The sequence below is a fragment of the Canis aureus genome, chromosome 1, assembly GCF_053574225.1.
Source record: "Canis aureus isolate CA01 chromosome 1, VMU_Caureus_v.1.0, whole genome shotgun sequence".
Classification (NCBI taxonomy): Eukaryota; Metazoa; Chordata; class Mammalia; order Carnivora; family Canidae; genus Canis; species Canis aureus.
This window is the reverse complement of record NC_135611.1, coordinates 42,449,835-42,471,114: the sequence shown is the minus strand read 5'-3', so window position 1 is coordinate 42,471,114 and position 21,280 is coordinate 42,449,835. Positions and strand designations below refer to the sequence as shown.

Below are 21,280 nucleotides of genomic sequence, written 5' to 3'. Positions count from 1 at the left end.
CTATCAGGGCATCCCATTGTCTTGTGAATCTTTTATCTCAGGTAGATATGAATGTGACTGTGTGTACGTGTGAATTGAATTTTAGAGTAGAGTTTATCAAACAGCTTGGAAAACACTGTTCTGGCACACATTTCTGTACCTCTGACATTGAGACACTAGATACAATATTTCCCAGAATCCCTCCAGAAAAGACTCCAGGTGTAATTTGGGTTTTGCCAGTTAGATGCCCGTATATGAGATCTGGAAAATGACAGTGGTAATGCCTCTACTCCACAGCTATTTCTGTTGGCAAGCACGTGGTGGACACTTGTGGATTTCTGTGGCATCCTTGGCGGAGGATGCAGCATACAGTCATAAGACACGTGGATTCTGAGAGGCAAGGCACAAGGCATCCATTTCCTGTTGGTCCAGATGGCAGCAGGAAATGGATTTAGCAGGAGAGGAGGCACTGTAAAAGTGGTAGCTTCCAGATCTTGGTAGTATCAATGAGATTCTGGATCCTCTGGTGTTCTGACTACAGAAGTAGCAGCAATCTTGGTGGTTTCATTCTACGATGTGCCTTTGGGAATTGCTGTGGAAAACTCAACCTCAAGTCTATTCTTCAGCCCTCACATGATTCTGCAAGCCACTTAATACCCTATAATAAATCCTTTCTTGGTTAAGCTACTTGGAGTAGTGTCTATTCTGTACTCTACACTGTTAAAACTAACAGGAAATGGAAAAATAGAATAAAATCTTCTTTTGGTACTCAACACTATACTGGAACCTAGTTATGAATCTTAACAGAGAATTCTGAAAAGAAGGAAAAACCCAAATAATTTAAAGTCATAGATATTTGGGGAGTTTTTGTTGTCGTTCTGGTTTTTGTGGGTCCTATACCATCAAGTGATCAATAAACAATTGTTCATGGATTAAAAAAAAAACATACACAATGGAAAAACACCAAATGGCTTCATACTTTCATAACTAGTTGCAAGGAGAATGAATGAATCTGTCTGAACTAAGACCGTAAAAAGGGGTCCTGGAAAGATCCTGAGATGGGAATATGGAGGCAGGGGGTTTGTTGAACTGCATGCTCAGGATGAAACCTATACGAAAGTCAGAAAGCAGGACTAAGCAGAGGAAGCAGTTGAAGTGTGATGCAGGTGCCATGAAGGCCTTGGCTGATCTCATGGGCAGGGAGACAGGCGCAGGGAGGTGTAGTTCTGAATCTGACATGACCCTTCAGGGTAGTCCTGAATTGAGGCAAGAAGGCCAGGTCTTTGTAGCCCCACATTGACCAGTCACTAAATACAAATTGCCTTTGGGAAAAGTCTGTAACCCAGGATGAGGTAGCTCCCTTCAGTAAGAACAAGTCCTTGCAAGGAACTCAGCCATGGGTTGTCAAGAGCCAACAGCTCTGGGAAGCTGAAGAAGGAGCACTTTGATCCTAAAGGGGGAGACCTGGGTGGTGAATCACAGCATCTTCTCAGAGCCCAGAGAGGTGTGAGTGAGGGAGAGAAAATGAGGTATAAACTATTGTTGTATTAATGTGGAAGGAAAGAGTAGACAGATAAAAGACAGGAGGTAGAGTAGAAAGGGCATTGTGATTTATCAGCTATGGGAGGAGGGAGAGGGACAAGTCAGAGTTCCCTCCCTTAACCCTGCCTTGGACATTTGAGCAGATGCCAGGCTGTTGGCTGAGGCAGGGAGCCCAGGAGAGTAATAAGTTATCAGTGAGAAGAGGATGGAGGCAGAAATTATAAATTCACTATTGCCTATGTCAAGTTTGAGATATCTGTAGGATGTAACAACATTCACTGAGCACTTGCAACATCCACGTTCTAAGCTACTCATCTTATATACATTGACTCATTCAATCCTTATATAAGGATTCCTTGGGCAGCCCCAGTTGGCTCAGTGGTTTAGTGTCACCTTCAGCCGAGGGCCTGGTCCTGGAGACCCGGGATCGAGTCCCACATTGGGCTCCCTGCATGGAGCTTGCTTCTCCCTCTGCCTGTGTCTCTGCCTCTCTCTCTCTCTCTGTGTCTATCATGAATAAATAAATAAAATTAAAATATATATATATATATATAAGGATTCCTCATTGACTCATAGACAAAACTAGTCTTATTATTCCTATTTTAGTCTTGAAGCACATGGGTTTTCAAGTGGTTAATTACCTGGCCCAAATTACTCAGCAGACTTTATTTTTGAACCCAAGTCTATTTTGCTCAATTCTTACAGGTGTCCTCTCCACACCATCCTACAGATGAGAAGAGAAGGACAGGAATCTGATCTAGACAGATAACAGTTGGCATCATCACTGCATAGATGGTCATCAAAGCCACAAGAATAGTTGGAACTAGTTAGTGGTATTGACAATAATGTATTTGCTAACATGCAGTGAGTACTCTCCACGTGCCAGGATATCTTTTAAATGCTACATTACTTAATCCTTAGAGCAATCTTGTAAGGGCATAGGTTCTTAAGACTACAATAACAAAATCCCAAAAACTGTGTGGTTTAAACAACATAAACGTTTTGTCACAGAGGTTTGGAGGCCAGATGTCTGAGATACCAGCTGAAACAGTAGAAGCAGAAACAGAGGGAAGTTGAGTCTTCATGGCATCAAAGGAAACCAGGATGTATAGGACAAGCAAGAGCATCCAGCCATGAGAGCCTCACTGTATCCTGCATTTGGCAGTTGTTGGACCATCAACTACATTCTGGTTTCTGAGATGTTAACTGATCCTCACTCAGTTCTGACTATGAGGTCAAGATTCCCACCCACACTTATACCCATACTTCTCCTTACTTTAAACTTTCATTTCACTTCTGCTTCTTATAACCTTAAAATAATTTGACTTAAGCACCCAGAGAGGCAGGGGGATAGAAATGAGTGAAATGCCGCATCATAGAAGCTAATGGGAAAGAATGGTTGAAAAAGGAAATGGTCAATTGTATCAAATGTTACAGAAAGACCAAGATAAGCACATTAAAACTAACAGAGGTTTGCTAACAAAAAATGTGAGAGCTGGGTGAGTGGAGACCAAAGCCATGGATGGTGGCAGGAACCAGTTGACCAGAAAGACAGCCACAGAAACCACTTTCAAGTACCTTGACTCTGAAGAAAAAGAGGGAAGTATGGCCCTACATAGATGTTGTTGCAGAGTAGAGGGACTGATTTAAATAAATACATTTAAATGCAGAGGGCAAGGAGGCATAAACAAACATGAGGTTGAAAACACTTTGGAGAGAGGACAACTGATGGGTGAAGTTGCTGAGGATTTGAGCAGCTGGGTGGAAGGAAGAGTCAGAGACAGGAATGGGGAAGGAGACAGTGATGGGTGTGCACACACAGCAGGCTATTTTAGGATCTGATATTGAAGATATTTCCTGTAATGACTTCTATTTTGTGGGTGAAATAGGAGACGAGATTATCTGCTGACAGTGAAGAAAGAGACAGGTTAAGAGCCTTGAGGAAGTGAAGAAGATTTGCAACAGTCATTTTGGAAAATGGCAGTGAGCTCTAACTGGAAAAGTGTGAAAGATTACCAGTTAGTACAGAGGGCTCAGGTGAGACCACAGGCTTGAGTTTGGCATGCCCACCTGTGATTTCGTCCAACTTCATCTGGCAGGGAGGGAAAAGCAGCAGAAACATTGTTAGTTGGGATTAATTGAAATCTGAGGGGAAAGGGGCTAGGGCACAAGGAGTTCAAGGTGTTGGGAAAAGAAATAATTGAAGAAAGGAACCAGAGTATCTAGACAGACCCCAGATGGCAAGGCTACTAAAGAGAAAATATGAGAACCAAGGATACTCAAAGAATAGCTGTGTGGGAGTAAGAGATAGAAGTCTGCAATAAGACTTTACGGAAATTTGAAGATTCCAGAGGTGGAGAAGTTGTAAGTGATTAGAAAATCCTAAATTTGACCATGTTTCATAGATGGGTGCTGTGTGCCTGTCCAGCTTCTCTTCCTTTGGGAGCTTTCCTTCTGTCCTTGCTGAACAGATCACCCCAGAACCTCACCCCACTTCACCTCTGCTGCAGAGGGGTTGGCATGGGATGCAGGCCAGTGAGTTCATCCCCTGGCTAAAGTGTTTAGTTCAGGGATGAGTACATGACTAAGAAAAGATGATCACACTATTCTTTCCTGACATCCCTTCCCTGAATGTTGGAGGTGGACAGTCTCCCATTTTCTAAGCTCATGAGTTGTAAAGACCATGTAGCTACTTGTGACCAACTTTCCTGGCAGCATGGAGGAACCACCTCCAGAAGGAGAAAGTGAGACCAACATGCAAAGATAAGCAATCAAGGAGAAATGAAAGATGGGTAGAATCAAGAAAAATCCAAATAGCAATTTGAAAGTGCTAGATCTAGCCATGCTGAAGCTAGTCTACCCTCTGAATCTTTCCAATGAGTGCCCCACCCACCTGCCACCACCACCAATTCTCTGGCTTTAGGTAGTCTAAATTGGATTACTATAAAACTGCAATCTAAGGTTTAAGTAACTGAAACAAAAGGAGGTAAAGGTCTGAGGGTCAAGGTCAAGAAAGCCAAGGAACTAAAGACAGTGTTGTATGAGTTTTCCTTATGGGCACTAAAGTCATCCAAGATGAAGGCAGTATTTAACGGGGGTGAAGAAGACACCTCTGAACCACCTGCAACGGTCTTAAGTAGGAAGAAGAGACAGGATGTTAGTAGGTAACTACAATGAGGGCAAGAAGAAAGTTATATATCAGTCAGCAGGAGACTCAAATGAGCAATGGTTTTCATACAAAGGTGCAGGCATAACAGTATGGAGGTTGCATAGGGGAGAGAGAAGTGTCCAAACCCCACTTACTGACGAGAAGCTAAATGGAGTTGTGCATACAGTGGGCAGAGCCTTCCTGATCCAAGATTATATAGCCATGAAATGCTTCCCAGTGAAAAATAAACTCCACTTCTAAGTACTAAGTATTATAACAATATAAATAACAGACACCCTTTAACCACTTTTCAGCCCACCACACCTTGACCTTGAAACACTCATTGCTCATCTGTAAGACTAGAAGGTAGAACAGAAAATTTAGATAGCTCAGGCTTAATTCTTTTTTTCTTCCTAATTGAGGTTTTTATGCATACATTTAAATGTCTCAGACAATGACCAGAATAATAATCTCAAAGGCAATTATCACTCAAGTGTATTCGGTAGGAGAGTTAGTGTTAAATATTTTAAAGCTCTATTTAGAAAAATCTCATCAGCCTAACACATTTTATTGGCCAACATAAAATATACATGGATATTATGGAAGAACAAAATCTAACACAAAAATGTGAGGCTGGGCTGCCAACTCCAGAGTGAATGCCACAGAGAGAAAGCCAATAATCAACTGGCATTTCAACAAGGAGGGAGATGGCTTTATTAGGGATTTCAATTTGTCCAAATGACAAATAGTTAATGTGCATATGGCCTATATACATAGGCAGAACTTACCTTTCTTACGCCATGTAGTCTTTCTGCCAGAAATGGAAAAAAAATTATGACAGTTGATGTTTTTTTCTTAAAGATTTTATTTATTTATTCAGGAGAGACATAAAGAGAAAGAGGCAGAGACACAGGCAGACGGAGAATCAGGTTCCATGCAGGAAGCCCGATGTGGGACTCAATCCCAGGACTCGGGGATCACATCCTGAGCCAAAGGCAGATGCTCAACCGTTGAGCCACCCAGGCATCCTGACAGTTGATGTTTTTAAAGTGATGTTGTCAAAAGTGTCTTTGAAGAGTGTTGAAGATGAATTTACGGAGAAAAGAAATGAAGTTCATTAAAGACTGTATTTGGAAAATGAAAACAGAGGGAAGGTATAAAAACAATCCCTGCATCTATAAACACCTCCACCTTTCCATGGTGTGGATGAAGCAGAGCTATTCAGCAATTCAGGCTTCCAGAGACCCACATGGTAAAATCACTTCCTCCACTCTGGGTGAATGTGGCTTTGAGCAGCAGCCACTGTATCTCTGGATCATGTGAGGGGTCTCCAGAGACTGCAGACCTTCTGCTGGGAAAATACAAGGCCACCTCTCCTGCCTGTTGCAAGTCTAGCTCATGTCCTCAATCAGGGCTGTGCAGGTATGTGTATTCTATCATAAATACTATTTCATACTGTCCTTGCACAAGAGGAAGAGGCTGGGTGACCATGATCCATCCCCCAGGGAACATATCCTTGATCACTCTCCCTCTGTGTGATCTGTCATTCAAACTCTAAGTGTCAAATGCATTTCCTTTCCTCTAGAATTTGCTTTTCCTCTTAATTTTGGGTCTAATCTATTTTCCCCTTTCCCTTAATCAGACCCTAGTGCTTTCTTTAGAGACTCTTAAAAAAATTCCACATGGCAAAAATAAGATAATCACCCCCAAAACGTAAAAATTTCTGTCAATAAAGTTAAGAATACAGTTTCCTGGAAAAATACTTGTGGAATAGAAATTTAAAAAGAAGGCAGAAAGCGATGGAAATTCATAATAAAACCCCGATCCTTAAAAAGTACTCTTGCCATCAGTACATGTGATATATTGGGGAATAAACCTGTGCAGGATTCTTTCATTTTATAAGGTTTCACATTAAAGGTTTCATTCTTAAAGGACAGAGACCAACCCATCAAACATGAAAAATTACCACCAAAGGCAATCTGGCAGCAACATTTAAAACAGGTAAGTTTCCTATAGGACCTCAGACCTATGTATGTTTTATACAAATAATTAGGTAAACTGCTTTTTAAAGAAATCATATGGGTAGCAATCATGAATCTCAGTCACTTTTCAGACATCCTCAGTCCCTTATGGGGGCAATTTTCACCAGGATCACAGGATCTCGGGAGAAGCTAGAGGAGCGTGGAATAACAGAGAAGGCACAGCCTTTGATTTAGAGCCAATGTGGTAAGACTGTTGGTTTAATCACCACCAATTGCGATCTCAGAGTAGGTAACACCTTCTGAGCCCCAGAGAGGTTGTAAAATGAAACATTAAAGCTTCTCCATGTGGCTATTATGAGAATTAAATTGGGTAGTAAAGCCCCTAACTTATAAAAGGAATCCCATAAATGTTAATTCCCAACTGCCACTGCCCATCTAGATATTCAATCTACTGGAATCCTTCTGGGTCCCATAGTGCTAGCAAATAAAATAATAGGTGTGAAACATTTTAGTGTGAAACATTTTACCTACAGCTAGAACCTCTGAGATCTTCTTTTGCAAATGATGGATTCTCACTCCATCATCAAAGTATATATGCTATTCACACACTGATCACATTTCAAAGGTTTGGGGAATTTGTGAAATCAACAGTTGCATCCCATCTCTTAGCTCCACTTCCCCCAAGAGAGATGGTATTTAATGAAGAAGTTTTAAGTGGCTCTGTGTGTGCCTCTCTCCTCTAGGCGGCACATCTTGGAGGCAGGCACAGGTGACAAAATAATGCTGATGTGAATGGATCAGTCTTTCAAGGCATCTGATGATTTCATAGTCAGGAAGTGCAAGACTGGTCATGTTCAAGCCCAGCATCTTGGAAATCACCTCTCTGAAGTCCACCAGCTGCAGTATCAAACACACACATTAAGGGTGAGGACTACTGCTAGTCCAAACAAACAAACAAACAATAAAAAAATTAAAAAACCCTGTGGAAAACCCAGGTGTGCATGAGGTAGGTAAATTACTCACCATCTTTAACCTTAAAATAAGAAGGCACATCTACTAAATTACTTCTAAAATGCTTTCATCCCCAACTTTCAGTGATTTCATAACTTCTTTTCTGATGAGCCAATTAGTGTAGCTTTGGCTACCAAGTCAAGAATCTCAGTTAAGCAACCATGAATGAGATCCTCCATATTCTCACTTTCAGGTGGGAATAACCATATGTCTACTTCCCAGGGATGTTCTAAAATTTGGATCAACTGAAACAATGACTATGTATGTGTTCTGCATACTAAGAAGTGCTTTACGAAGGTGTGGTTGTGTCCATGGGTGATAAGTACCTACCCACTGGAATTTTATTTATTTTTTTAAATACTTAATTTATTCATTCATGAGAGACACAGAGAGAGAGAGAGAAAGAGAGAGAGACAGGCAGAGGGAGAAGCAGGCTCCATTCCATGCAGGGAGCCTGACTTGGGACTCAATCCCAGGTCTCCAGGATCACACCCTGGGCTGAAGGCAGTGCTAAACCACTGAGCCACCCAGGCTGCCCTGGAATTTTTTTTTTAAGATTTTACTTATTTATTTATGAGAGACAGAGAGAGAGAGAGAGAGAGAGAGGCTGAGACACAGGCAGAGGGAAAATCAGGCTCCATGCAGGGAGCCCAACATGGGACTCGATCCTGGGTCTCCAGGATCATGCCCTGGGTTGAAGGCAGGCACTGAACCACTGAGCCACTCGGGCTACCCTGCACTGGAATTTTAACTGAGCATGGAACTTTTTTTTTTTTTAAGACTGATTGATTGACTGATTGATTTTAGAGAAAGAGAGCACATGCATGAGGGAGAGGAGAGGGACAGATGGAGAGAGAATCTCAAGCAGACTCCATGCTGAGCGTGAAGCCTGATGTGGGGCTCGATCTCACAACTGTGAGATTATGACCTGAGCCATAACCAAGAGTCAGACACTTACCTGACTTGAGCCACCCCTATGCATGGAATCTCTTAAACTAAAAGAACAAAGGGCAAGAAAGTCTTAGCTGATAAACACAGAAGGACTTCTAAATAATGACCAGATCACATCACATAAACAGCCTCCTTCACAACCCATAACAACCATCCATCACGAGAGGAAAAATGAAGAGGTAGGGGGTTGGAGACAGTGGATGAAGATGTACCTCACACCCTTTCAAATTCTCGTAGACTGGTTGCTGTGATTCTGTGCAAAAGTGGAAGCAGGTAAGTCAGGGCTATCTGGGTAACCTCTTGCTAGAGGTACCTTCCAACAGATGTTCCCTCCAGGAAAACTGCCTTCCAAACATTTTCACCATGTGTTTATTCACTTCCCAACCTCCTTCCTATGCTGAGTCCAATTTAGGGAACATAATACTCTCTCCAGCCTAATGTCCCTGATGAAAAAGTTCCCCTCAAACTTTTCTCCACTTTCAAATACAGTCAAAGATCTTAATTCCTGGGAGGTTTCTCTCTGAGAACACGCACTTTATAGTTTAGCCTTCCTCAACTTTGCCTGACACATGAGCCAAAGCAGAGGCAAAGAGAAAAAAATATCCTAGGATCAGAGTCCACTCCCTGCCCCTTTCAGCTTCAGAAAGAGAGGGAGATAAAAGCCAAAAGCAACGGGGGTCAGGCTGCCCAGTACAGTCTCTTTATGACTGACCTCCCGATGTGCTCACCAGATAAAACTCTCCTCCTTGCAACCAGCCAGCGAGTACTGTTTTATGGCTTACATCTGGGCTAGATTGGCCATCGAGTCTGAGTGCCACTGTTTCAGAGTTGGGACTGTTTCCTGCCACTGATCTCTCCTGGAGATAAGCTTTCCATCCTAAGGTTGAAGCCTGGGATGATGCAAACTTCAGAGGTCATCAGTGAACATAATCAAAACCTCTCCACTACCAGAACCTGGCTCTCCATAGGCTTTCCACTGCTTTGATGAGAATGTCTTTTTGTTTCCTAAGATTCGTGTCATGAAAATGTGAATTGCTTTTCTTAGCAGAATAAATCATAATGGTTATTTTAATTCTAAAAAGATGCCAGAGGGCAAGCAGATACATTGGAATGATAAAGCAAGCTTTGTAAATTGTTTTTGAAGAAACCTATGAATAATTATCTAGCTTTCGAATTGTCCTATCTTTCCTAAACAAGATTTCACCCCCAGATTTCTACCCACCTGCTTTTCTCTCCTTTCTACTTCTTCCAGAGATTTTTTTAGTGTCTTCATTTCGTTGGTTACCACTTCTATCATGTTCTTGGCTCTCTCTTTATCCTCCTGAGCCTCGCGCTCTGTGGTATCCAGTTCTGACTTGACAGACGTTAGCTTTTTCTCAGCTTTCTCCTTCATCTTCTCAAGTTTGTCTCTCGATTTATTTAGATCTTCAATGGCTTTGGTCTGTTCCAAAGTTTTAATCTAAGAAATCAAGGGAATGCTAATAATTTTTTTCATATTTGTTTATGACAATTGTATCAACAGGATACACTAAAAGTCAATGAGATTCATTTAATAACTTTTTATGAATTAAGAATGGAATCCATCCCAGTTAAACAGACTTTGTTAAACATACACACTGGACAAACATGTCTTAAGGCAGTTACAGTTTATCAACATGTCAGAGGACCATTATTTGGAAAATCAATGAGACAAATGGTAGGATGATTATGGGGTTAAATATTAAAATAACGTCTGCTGGTACTTATACAGACTCTCATGAGCTCCATAGGCAAAAGCAACTTGTACTTTTGGCCCTACCAAAGGGTCATCCCTGGCATAGAAACACTACAACAGTAAAGTATCTCCCCTCCAAGTAGTCTATGACAAGGAAGCTCATCTAAAATCCCCTCAGTAAGTCTTCATTACTGATGTAAGGAAAACTTAGAACAGTGGTATTTCAGAAGGTCTTCTGAGTTTACCAATGAGTATGGAAGGCTTGAGGCAGCCATAGCATTCCACTGCAAACAAGGGGGGAAGGGTCTCTCTCTAGGAAGCTGTCCCAGGATCTTAAAGCCAAAACAAAGAGCATCCTGGAGCATGAGGTACATTTTCTTTATTAGCTTAGTATTTAAATTTTTGCCACATCTGCTTACAAAAAGAATTTGAATTTGAATTAAAAAGAATTTGAATTAAAAAGTTGAAATTCTGACAAAATTCAAAATTCTGACAAATACTACAACATGGATGAACCTTGGACATTACAATAAGTAAAATAAGCCGGACACAAAAGGACAGATATTGTATAATTCCATTTATATGAGGTACCTAGGATAGACTAATTCATAGATAAAACGTGGAATAGAATTCCATCCCCGCGGGAGGAAGGAGGAGTTATTTAATGGAAATTGACTTTCAGTTTAGGATTATTAAAAAGTTCTGAAAACGGATGGTGGTGATGGTTGCAAACACTGTGAATATACTTATTGCCACCAAATTGTACACTTAAAATGGTTTAAATGGTAATTTTTATGTTACAGATATTTTACCAAAATTTAGAAAAAAAAGAATTGGAAGTAGTTTTATATATCTGACACAAAATTTTTAACACTGACCATTAAAAATAAAAATGAATGGGCTACCATTTAACATCCACTACGGCCACAGTCAAAAAAGAGAGACAGTGACAAGTGTTGGCGTGGGTGTGGAGAAATCAGAACCTTCACGTTCTGCTTATAGGAAGGCAAAATGGTGCAGCTGTGAGAAACCATTTACCAGTTTTCAAAATAAACACAGAGTTAACACATGAGCCAGCAATTCTACTTCAAGGTTTATATATTCAAGATAATCGAAAATGTCTGTCACACACAATCTGTACACAAATGTTCACAGCAGCACTATTCACAATCATCAAAAAGTAACAATAACCCAATATCCATCAACCAATGAGTAGATAAATAAAATGTTGAATTTCCATGCAACAGAATATTACTCAACAATAAGAAGGAGTGAAGTACTGATACAAACTATGGATGAACCTTGAAAACCTGCTAAGGGGCAAAAGCCAGTCACGAAAGACCGCTCCTTGTATTATTCCATTCAAATGAAAGATCTAGAAAAGGCCAGGGACTGGAGGGAGGGGAGATGGGAAGGAACTTGGGTTGTTTTCAGGGATGATGAAAATGTTTTGAAATTGGATAATGGAAATGTGCTTTCATCTACTATCATACACACAACTTAAGATATTTAGCTCCTTTTCCAGCAGACAGGAGGCCAATGGCAACCATACTTTGAACAAGTTCAAAGCTCTGAACTGATTTCATTCAGGAGAGAGGAAATCCTTGAGAAACTGACAGCGGCAAGAAAGGTGGAAAGCACCACTGCAGCTTGAGAAATCTGCCAGCAATACTATCCCAACAATAGTTGGGGGAAGGAACACGGACTCAGTTTTTGAGCCAATGATATGACACTAGAAGACCCAGCACCTGAGCCAAGTTAATGCCACCGACTAAGCACAGGTCTATGAAGCTGACCTTGAAGATCATTCATGGATTCCAAGCTATCAAAACCCATACTGGAAAATGAACAGCACGATGGACACAGTATAATAAACAATTGCCCCAGCATTGCTTCCTGGGTATGACGATGTACAGGGGTCACATCGGAGAATTCTCTCCTTCGTGCCACTGTTCTATAGATGTGAAATTTTTCAAAATAAAAAGTCAAGAAAGGGAACTGTCCCATGCATGACCAATACAACATGAATCCTGCCAGTAAAGATTTTGAATATACATGTATGTTTATTTATAAATTACATAAGCAACTGTTCTAAATAATATAGTCTGTGGATTATCAAACATTTTACAAATTGAGGGACATTACATGAATGAAATCTTTATCAATTTTAAAACAAAGTTATCTCACTTTAAAATAAGGAGCTTCCCTTCGTGTGCAAACTATCACACTGTTGCAGAGAAAATATGTGGCCAAATGGGAAGTTGCTGGGAATGGAAATATTGAATTCAAAACCTTGTATTAACAGATATGTTCAGCCTTTCTGCTCAGATTGGAAAAACATTTACAGTGGGCTATCTACCAAAAGTGATGGAACACAGCTTGGAGAGCTAGAAGTCCATAAATCAGGTCCTAATGAGAAGAATCCATAGCCAAGAATGTCTGAAAAATATGAGACTTTATCACAATCTTAAGGGCTGCCTCAATACTTGTCATCAGTGAGCAAAGGCAAGTAATAGAGCTCTGAGCCAAGCCACCAGAACAGAACTGAAAGCCCGAGGATGATAGAGACCTCGGATTCCTAAATCAAACCCAACAAACAAGATTCCTGGAAGTGGGGCGTGGCTAAGGAGCTTCCCAGATCCAGCCCAAAGTTCAACAAGAGCCTGTGCCCCTAATGTTCTTCTAGGGGGGCCAGAACTGGTCATAAAGAAGACCAATATGCCACCCAGACCCCCCAGCAGAGATGGAGAAGGCTCCAAGTGTGCTTAACTTCCGGTAAACACCATATGTGGTGTCAGCCTCCTGGAGTGAAAAAAATTCCAAAATCTGGTGAATAATTTTCTCTCACGTTAAAAGGGCCCAAGGCCCTGAAAGAGATGGTGATTGAATTTAAAATGTAGTGTGCTGAATCCCCCAGAGGATCTGAAGCCTCTAGCTGGAGGGTTTGAAAATGCAACCCTGCAGGAGTGAGGCAATGTCCACAGGCTCCCTGAAGACAGTGGGACCACCAAGTGGGAGACTCTCCCCTAGGCCCAAATACATGTGGTGTCCCTACCATAGAGAACCACGAAGATTTTACCAGAAGGAAACTGAGGCAGACCACAAAGGAAGGTGTTTGACTTTGCAGCCTAAGCACACTCCCATACCATTCTACAGCCCAACGAGTTCTTACTATAGGGTTCTTCTTGGTAGGGAGAGCTCAAAGCAAGTCCAGGTCCAGGATGGTAGATTACAAAAAATGCATATAAAGAAAGGCTGCACTGACTGGGCTGGAGAAGTTCTAGAGCAGAGAAGGAGCATGGGGAGCAGCTGTCTTGCGTGGGAGATTATCAAGAGAGGTAGCAAGGGGAAGAGACCTTTGCTGTTGGCTAAAGGATGTTATTCCCTTTCAGTGTTTCCTTGGGAGACTACAGGGAAGATAACAATGACTTTCCACTAGTTTCTGGTTGTCTGGCTACTGATTTGGGGACACAGCTCCCTACTAAAATCGGGCCATATGATACAGACTGAAGCTGACACCTCGCCACCAAGTATCTATTCTTTCTTTTGTTCTTACTGCCCAGGGTAGATCCATTTCTCAGGCTGATTTCATCTCAGTGAGGCCCAGAGACGGTCTGGCCAGTGGGATACAAAGCATTGTACTGTTCCTGGAAAGTGGCCTACAGCATGTCCTCCCACCTCTCCTCTGTGCTGGTGGCTGGGATAAGGCCAGAGCCCCAGCAGCAAGCTTGTGTTAAGAAGCAGCATTGAGGGATCCCTGGGTGGCGCAGCAGTTTAGTGCTTGCCTTTGGCCCAGGGCGCGATCCTGGAGACCCGGGATCGAGTCCCACGTCGGGCTCCTGGTGCATGGAGCCTGCTTCTCCCTCTGCCTGTGTCTCCGCCTCTCTCTCTCTCAATGTGTGACTATCATAAATAAATAAATAAATAAATAAATAAATGAATAAATAAACAAACAAATAAATAAACTATCATAAACTATCATAAATAAATAAATAAATAAATAAATAAATAAATAAAATAAAATAAAATAAAAATTAAATTAAATTAAATTTAAAAAAAGAAGCAGCATTGAGCAGGCACCTGGGGACTCAGTCTGTTAAGCATCTGCCTTCGGCTCAGGTCCTGATCCCAGGGTCCTGCATTAGGCTCCCAGCTCCACAGGGAGCCTACCTCTCCCTGCCTCTGCCTCCTCTCTCTCTCTCTGTCTCTCATGAATAAATAAAATCTTTCAAAAGAAGAAGAAGAAGCAGCAGCATTGAGGATGAAAGCTATCACTAGGACAATGAAGGAGAAAGAACAAGCCAGGGTTGCTGATGACCATAGAGCCATCCTGCTAAGCATGGCAGGTCTTCTTTTCTGTGAGAAAGTAATAAATATCTCCTCTGCCTAAGCCACTGTTATTATGAGATGTTTAAATAATTTTAGTGGAAACAAATCATAACCAATGCAGGCTAAGAGGCAACTAGTGTTATATGAGTTACACAAAGCATTTTCTGGATCCTCTGGAGTTCTATCATATGATTTCAGTGTCTGTATTTGCATTTGTGCAAAAATCTGTTTGTGCCAATTAGTAGTACTACTTTAATTATTCTAGATTAATGAGAAAAGAGCAAAGGTGGAGTTAATACATAAATAATGTATTCATGCCAAGTGAAGGCCAAACTATGTCACGGTACATATACAAACAAAGTATCTGCAGCATTCTATTAAAGCACAGAGTAGAATAAATGCTCTGTCCTTAGACAATACAAACCACAGGCATGCCAAACTCAAAAGAACCTGTACCACAAGCAATTGATACCACACATTCTTAATGGTGACTGTAGTGAAATAACATAATCTAGCATATTGAATCAATAGCATTAATATTTTTAATTTGATTTTTACACTTCATTTTGTTTTCCAAATTGGTTTGAATTTTATAATGGTAAAAAATTAGCAAGATTGGAGCATTTATGTGGCTCAGTCAGTTGGGCCTATAGCTCTGGGTTTGGGCTCGGGTCGTGGTCTCGGGATCATGGGATGGATCCCCATATCACACTCCATGCTCAGCAGGAAGTCTGCTTGAGATTTTTTCCCCTTTCTTCCCCCTACCCAACTTGTGTGCTCTCTCTCTTTCTAAAATAAATAAAATCTCTAAAATGGTGGGGGGGAAAATCTGCTGACCACTTTTAAAAAATGTAGCAAGATTAAGAAATTTTTTTAAAGATTTATTTATTTATTCATGAGAGACAGAGAGAGACAGACAGACAGACAGAGGGAGAAGCAGGCTCCATCCAGGGAGCCCAACGTGGGACTCAATCCCAGGTCTCCAGGATCAGGCCCTGGGCTGAAGGTGGCATTAAACCGCTGAGCCACCCGGACTGCCCAAGCTTAAGAAATTTTTATATGCTATTAAATTTGTATATATGAAAGCAATATTATAATAAAATTATTTTGACTCAACACAGAAAGGGCAATCCATGAAAGAATATTTTTCTTTCCAAAAGATTTTCTACAATCATCATGTTTGCCTGCCAACTTAAAATTTAATAGTTTATCTGGAAAGGTCCACATTTTCCTGGTTGAGAATTCAGGGAGAAATGTACTGCATGAGTCTTAAAAAGGAAGACTGGGATGACCTAGAAGTCAAGGTCTTCAAGCATAGTTTTGCAACAGAGAAATGCACACAAAAACTCCATACAAATGTTCCTAACAGCCTTGCTCATAATAGCCAAAAAATGGAAACAATCATGTCCATCAGATGCTGAATGCATAAATGATGTATGGTATATCCAAACAATGGAATATTATTCAGCATAAAAAGGAACTGTGATGGCTAACGTTACATGTCACCTGGGCTGGGCCACAGAGCCCAGATATTTGGTGAAACTTGGATATTTCTGTGAGGGTATCCAAGAGAGAGGTCAACATTTAAATTAGTGGACTTTCAATAAAGCAGATTTCCCTTCCATCATGTGGGTGGGCTTCATCCAGTCCATTGAAAGCCTGAATAGAACAAAAGTGACTCGCCCAGAACAAGAATGAATTCTACAAGAATCCAATCTTTAGACTTGAATGGCAACATCAGCTCTTCCTGCCCATCTATTCTATAGATTTTGAACTTAACAAATTCCATTATCATGTGAGCCAATTTCTGAAAATCAACTAATCCCTGTCGCCTTCACTATCGCCCTCCTCCACTTCTTCCCTCCCTTTCTCTCTGATATAATATATATGATATATATATATTAAGCCTGCTCCTCTGGAATGCTTGGATGAAATACATGTTTCATATATATATCAGAGATAGATAGAAGATATAAATAAGTATATAGAGAAAAACCCTATTAGTTCCTACATATCCTATTAATTCTGTTTGTATGTAACAGACAGGGTGGGGAGAGACAGACACCTCCTATTAGTTCCGTATCTCTGGAGAGCTCTAATATAGGAATGAAGTCCTGACACGTGCCCAATGTGGATGATCACTGAAAGCAAACTAAGTGAATGAGGCCAGAGGCAAAAGGCCACATGTTGTACAAAACATTTATAGGAAATGCCCAGAATACGTAAATCTAAAATAAATTAGTGGTTTTTAGAGGTTGGGGAAGGGGAAAATAGGAAGTAACTGCTACAGGTATGAGATTTTGAGGGGGAGTTGGGAGCAGAGTAGAAATGTTCTAGTGTTAGGAAGTGGTGATGTCTGTACAACCCCATCAATGTATTAAAAACCAGTGAATTGCGGGGCACCTGAGTGGCTCAGTCAGTTAAGTGTCTGCCTTCAGCTCAGATAATGACCCCGGGGTCTCGGGATAGAGTCCTGCATCCTGCTCTCTGCTCAGAGGGGATCCTACTTCCTGCTTCTCTCCCTCTCCCTCTGCTCCTCCCTCCCACACTCTTTCTCAAATAAATAGAATTTTTTTTAAAGTGAATTATACACTTTAAAATGGCAAATTCTATGGCAAGTAAATTATATCTTGACTTTTTTAAAGGCACAGAAATGTAGTTCAAATTATTATTTTTTATATCAACCTCCATAAGTGGTGAAATTCATTCTTTTTTTGGAATATGAAATTTATAATTTAAATTCAATTTGCCAACATATAGTGTAACACTCAGTGCTCATCACATGTCCTCCTTAATGCCCACCACCCAGTTACTCCATCCCCTCACCACTTCCCTTCCAGCAGCCTTCAGTTTGTTTCCCAGAGTTAAGAGTCTCTCATGGTTTGTTTTCCTGATTTTTCCCCATTCAGTTTCCCCTCCTTCCCTTATAGTCCCTTTCACTATTTCTTATATTCCACATATGAGTGAAACCATGTAATTGTCTTTCTCCAATTGACTTTGGTGAAATTAATTCTTAACTTAATAAGTGTAGTGAGCTGAAGTGTGTGTCTCCTTTCTCCCAAATAATAAATATATATCCATCCAGAACCTCAGAATGTGACCTTATTTTGAATAAGAGCCTTTGGGGGTATCATTAAGGCAAGGATCTCACGATGAGATTATCTTGGAATAGGGTGGCCCGTAAAACCAATGATGGATGTCCTTATAAGAGACAGAGAAGGAGGGACACACAAGTGGATGGTCATCTACGGGTGGCAGCAGATAGGAATCCTGCAGGTGCAAGGTGAGGACTGAAAGCAGCAAGCAGAAGTCCAGAGAGAGGATGGAGCAGATGGGCCCTCAGCCTCCCCAGAGGGAATCAACCCTGCCAACACCTTGATGTCATATTCCTGGCCTCCAAAATTATGGAAGAAAAAGTTTCTATTGTATTAAGCCACCCAATTTGTGATCACTAGTTATGGCACCTGTAGAAAATTATACAGAAAAGCCATCTTTGCTAACATTCAGAAATGTTACCTTATGAATAATAAAGTCAATAGAAGGACAAGCACAGACAACATACAAAGATAAATAGTTGATAGTATTAGTCTTTCCTGGACACTAATATATGTCTCAAACAAAAAAAATAAAAAGTTATTTGTACCTAAGATCTCTGACAAATTCATGAAGTCAGCATTCACCATGTTAGTAAGTTAGAGAGATCTCTATTCTCTAGTGGAAGGCAGACTTAGCATCCTATTTGGCAAAGGCCTGAATAATTCCTGACTCAGTCAAATCACACCTCTCCTACACCTTTCCCATAATCTTAGCTATAAAAAGGTGTGGATCTCTTTATGCAACATAAAGCAAATAAACAAGCCAACTTTATTTTCCCAACTCTTCCCCTTTTCATCCAAGTATCCCAGAAGAGCAGGCCACTGACTTTTGTTTCTATTTATCCTTCATCCTTCAGCATACTGGAATTTGGTCTATTCTCAATGCCCTCACCCACAATCCCAACTATCTACACTACAGGTGCTTGAGCCATAGGTGTCCCAGCGCCAAGTACAGTGGATAGTTGTTCAACCTCTACCTTACTGCTGCACATGATGCTGTTGGTCACAGCCTCATTCTGGAGACCCCCTGCTCTCCCATGTCTTTGTTTCCTTTTTCCTAGTCTCTTCCCAGATGATTTAACTCTCATGCCTGAAAGTCTGCAATGGCTTTCAGGAACCAGAGGACAAGTCCAAGCATCTTAGGAAACACATGAGGCCCTGGGTGATCTGGCCCCTATGTGCTGCCCAGCTGCTTCTTCCACCACTCCCTGACTCTGGAAATCATCCTGGTGTCAGGAGCAACTGGCCAGAGCTTCTGTTCACCTGCTTACTGCATCTGGTTATCACTGGTATCATTCCCTTCTCCCATCTATTTGTCTGTAGTTCTGTTACTCCCATTCCACACCCACAATTCTTCCCATATCCACATACCACCTATGAAGATAATTTTTTAACTCAACCACCTTTTGAACTTACCCAAATTTATTTCTATTAAAAAGAATTCTGTATGATTTCCATAGAATTTTCCACAACTGGAAGATAACAAAAAAGCAAATACTATACAACATACCATGGGGAGCACTGAGTAATGTATGGAATAGCTGATCACTATATTGTACACCTGAAACTAATGTAACTATATGTTAATTATTCTGGGATTAAAATGTTTTAATACAAAGAAAAATGGGTGCCTGGGTGGCTCCGTGGTTGAGCATCTGCCTTTGGCTCAGGTCCAGGGTCCTGGGATCGAGTCCCACATCAGGTGCCCCACAGGGGCCTGCTTCTCCCTCTGCCTATGTCTCTGCCTCTCTCTCTGTGTCTCTCTAAATAAATAAAATCTTTAAAAAAGAGAGAGAAGAAGAAACCACTGTATAATAAAAATAAAACAGTATTACCAGGTACTATTGCTTGTTCCCAGCACTGAGCTTAAAGGCTTATTCTTTATTTAAAAAATAGACTAGTAAATGTTCAAGGGGCATAAAAACACAGTAACCTCTATGATTTTTCTCCTTCATTGTGAAAGAATTGGAAGAAAAATGAAAGGGAATCCATTTTTCACCTCATGACTGAACTCTATAATGCACCACCTAGAAGCATTTTATATGCCACAAGAGCTATGTGCCCCACACTTGAAAACGTTGCTTTACACCACTGACACTGGCATAAGAAATTGTTAAGCCTGACACTGTCAATAGAACTACATGTTGTGTAATCACATCACCCAAAGAACAAAATTTAATTACAAGAATCAAGTTTGCTTGTGAAAGGTTAAGTGGAAAGACCACTTGTACATAATTACAGTAATCCAGGCAAAATATGATACAGATGTGCAGCAGATGTTGGGACCAAACAGGAACATATTCGAGAGATAGAGGGCTCAATTCCCACTAGCTGTTTCCCTTCTTCTGCTACAGAAGAAAGTGTGGGCTACTGTCTCCCCAACACCACTTCCAGTTTATGGGGCTGTCTTGACTAAGGGTTCCCAGCACTACTCTCAATACACTTAGCCTAGAAGACCCCCTCCTCAGACCCACACCCCCAATGGACCCCCCACACTGCCATTCACCAAGAGCTGCCCCACTTCTAAAACCACTCTTTATCCACTCTCCCCCAGCAGATGCTGGGCCTGGTTCCTGGGTGTCACCTGGGGGGAATCTCTTGTTCTGTCATTATCTCCTTAGTGGCTGAACTGTGGGCTGCTACACTCCACGCAGGCCAATCTTACTCAGGCTCCTCAACTGTGGCAATTCTAAGGGCTCCTCCAACCCCACAGTACAACTGCCACCCTCGGCAGTGATAAAATTAGCTATAATGGCAACTAATGTTTGCACCAGCTTTTATAGTATCTTCATTCACCATATGATTCTATTTTAGCTTTCCAGTATCTAGAAACATGCAGAAAGTGAGCTGGAACCTGCAAGGTAATGTCACGGAGTCCTGACAGCCCTTCTTGGGCCCAACCCACTTCATCCAGAGACGGAATCTCCATTCTTAGCAACTGGCAAAAGCAAGGCAGGCCTCTCGTATCAAGGGAAGCAAGGTTCTCTGTGATTATAAGGGGATGGGTGGAGTAGAAAGAACACAACAGCCACCCAATTATGGAGAATAGATGCTCAGCCACAGAAGCGATGCAGATTTCACAACCTAGGTTAGCAGTAAAATACACAGCGAGGTTGAGTCAACCCTGACTTTTTCAATTAAGCTTCTTAATTTCTCCTGAGGACAGAAAACCACAGTATATGAGAAGGGGAAAATTTGTTGGTAGGGACCAGATGTCCCTAGCTATAGGGTGGAGGGAGTTTGGGATAAGAAACCAGGCAGCTCATACTGTACCTTCCAGAACCACCGCACCTTGTTTCAGAAACACAGTGTGGGGATCCCTGGGTGGCGCAGCGGTTTGGCGCCTGCCTTTGGCCCAGGGCGCGATCCTGGAGACCCGGGATCGAATCCCACGTCAGGCTCCCGGTGCATGGAGCCTGCTTCTCCCTCTGCCTATGTCTCTGCCTCTCTCTCTCTCTGTGTGACTATCATAAATAAATAAAAATTTAAAAAAAAAAAAAAGAAACACAGTGTGGTCATTTTTTTTTTT

General features: G+C 41.4%; 1 protein-coding gene across 8 annotated transcripts in view; it reads right to left on the bottom strand.

Annotated features, from left to right (window-relative positions):
* Positions 1–5,514: 5,514 nt before the first annotated feature.
* Positions 5,515–21,280, bottom strand: part of CCDC170 (coiled-coil domain containing 170) — a 99,015-nt gene continuing 83,249 nt past the window's right edge. For 7 of the 8 annotated variants that reach the window (XM_077896895.1, XM_077896885.1, XM_077896911.1 and 4 more), the window contains 2 exons: positions 9,836–10,072; positions 5,515–7,548 (listed from right to left, as the gene is read on the bottom strand). In XM_077896895.1, the coding sequence (XP_077753021.1) occupies positions 7,348–7,548; positions 9,836–10,072 (438 nt within the window). In that variant the 3' untranslated portion in view covers positions 5,515–7,347. The remainder of the gene's footprint in view (positions 7,549–9,835; positions 10,073–21,280) is intronic. The other variant, XR_013379332.1, reaches the window with a different exon arrangement.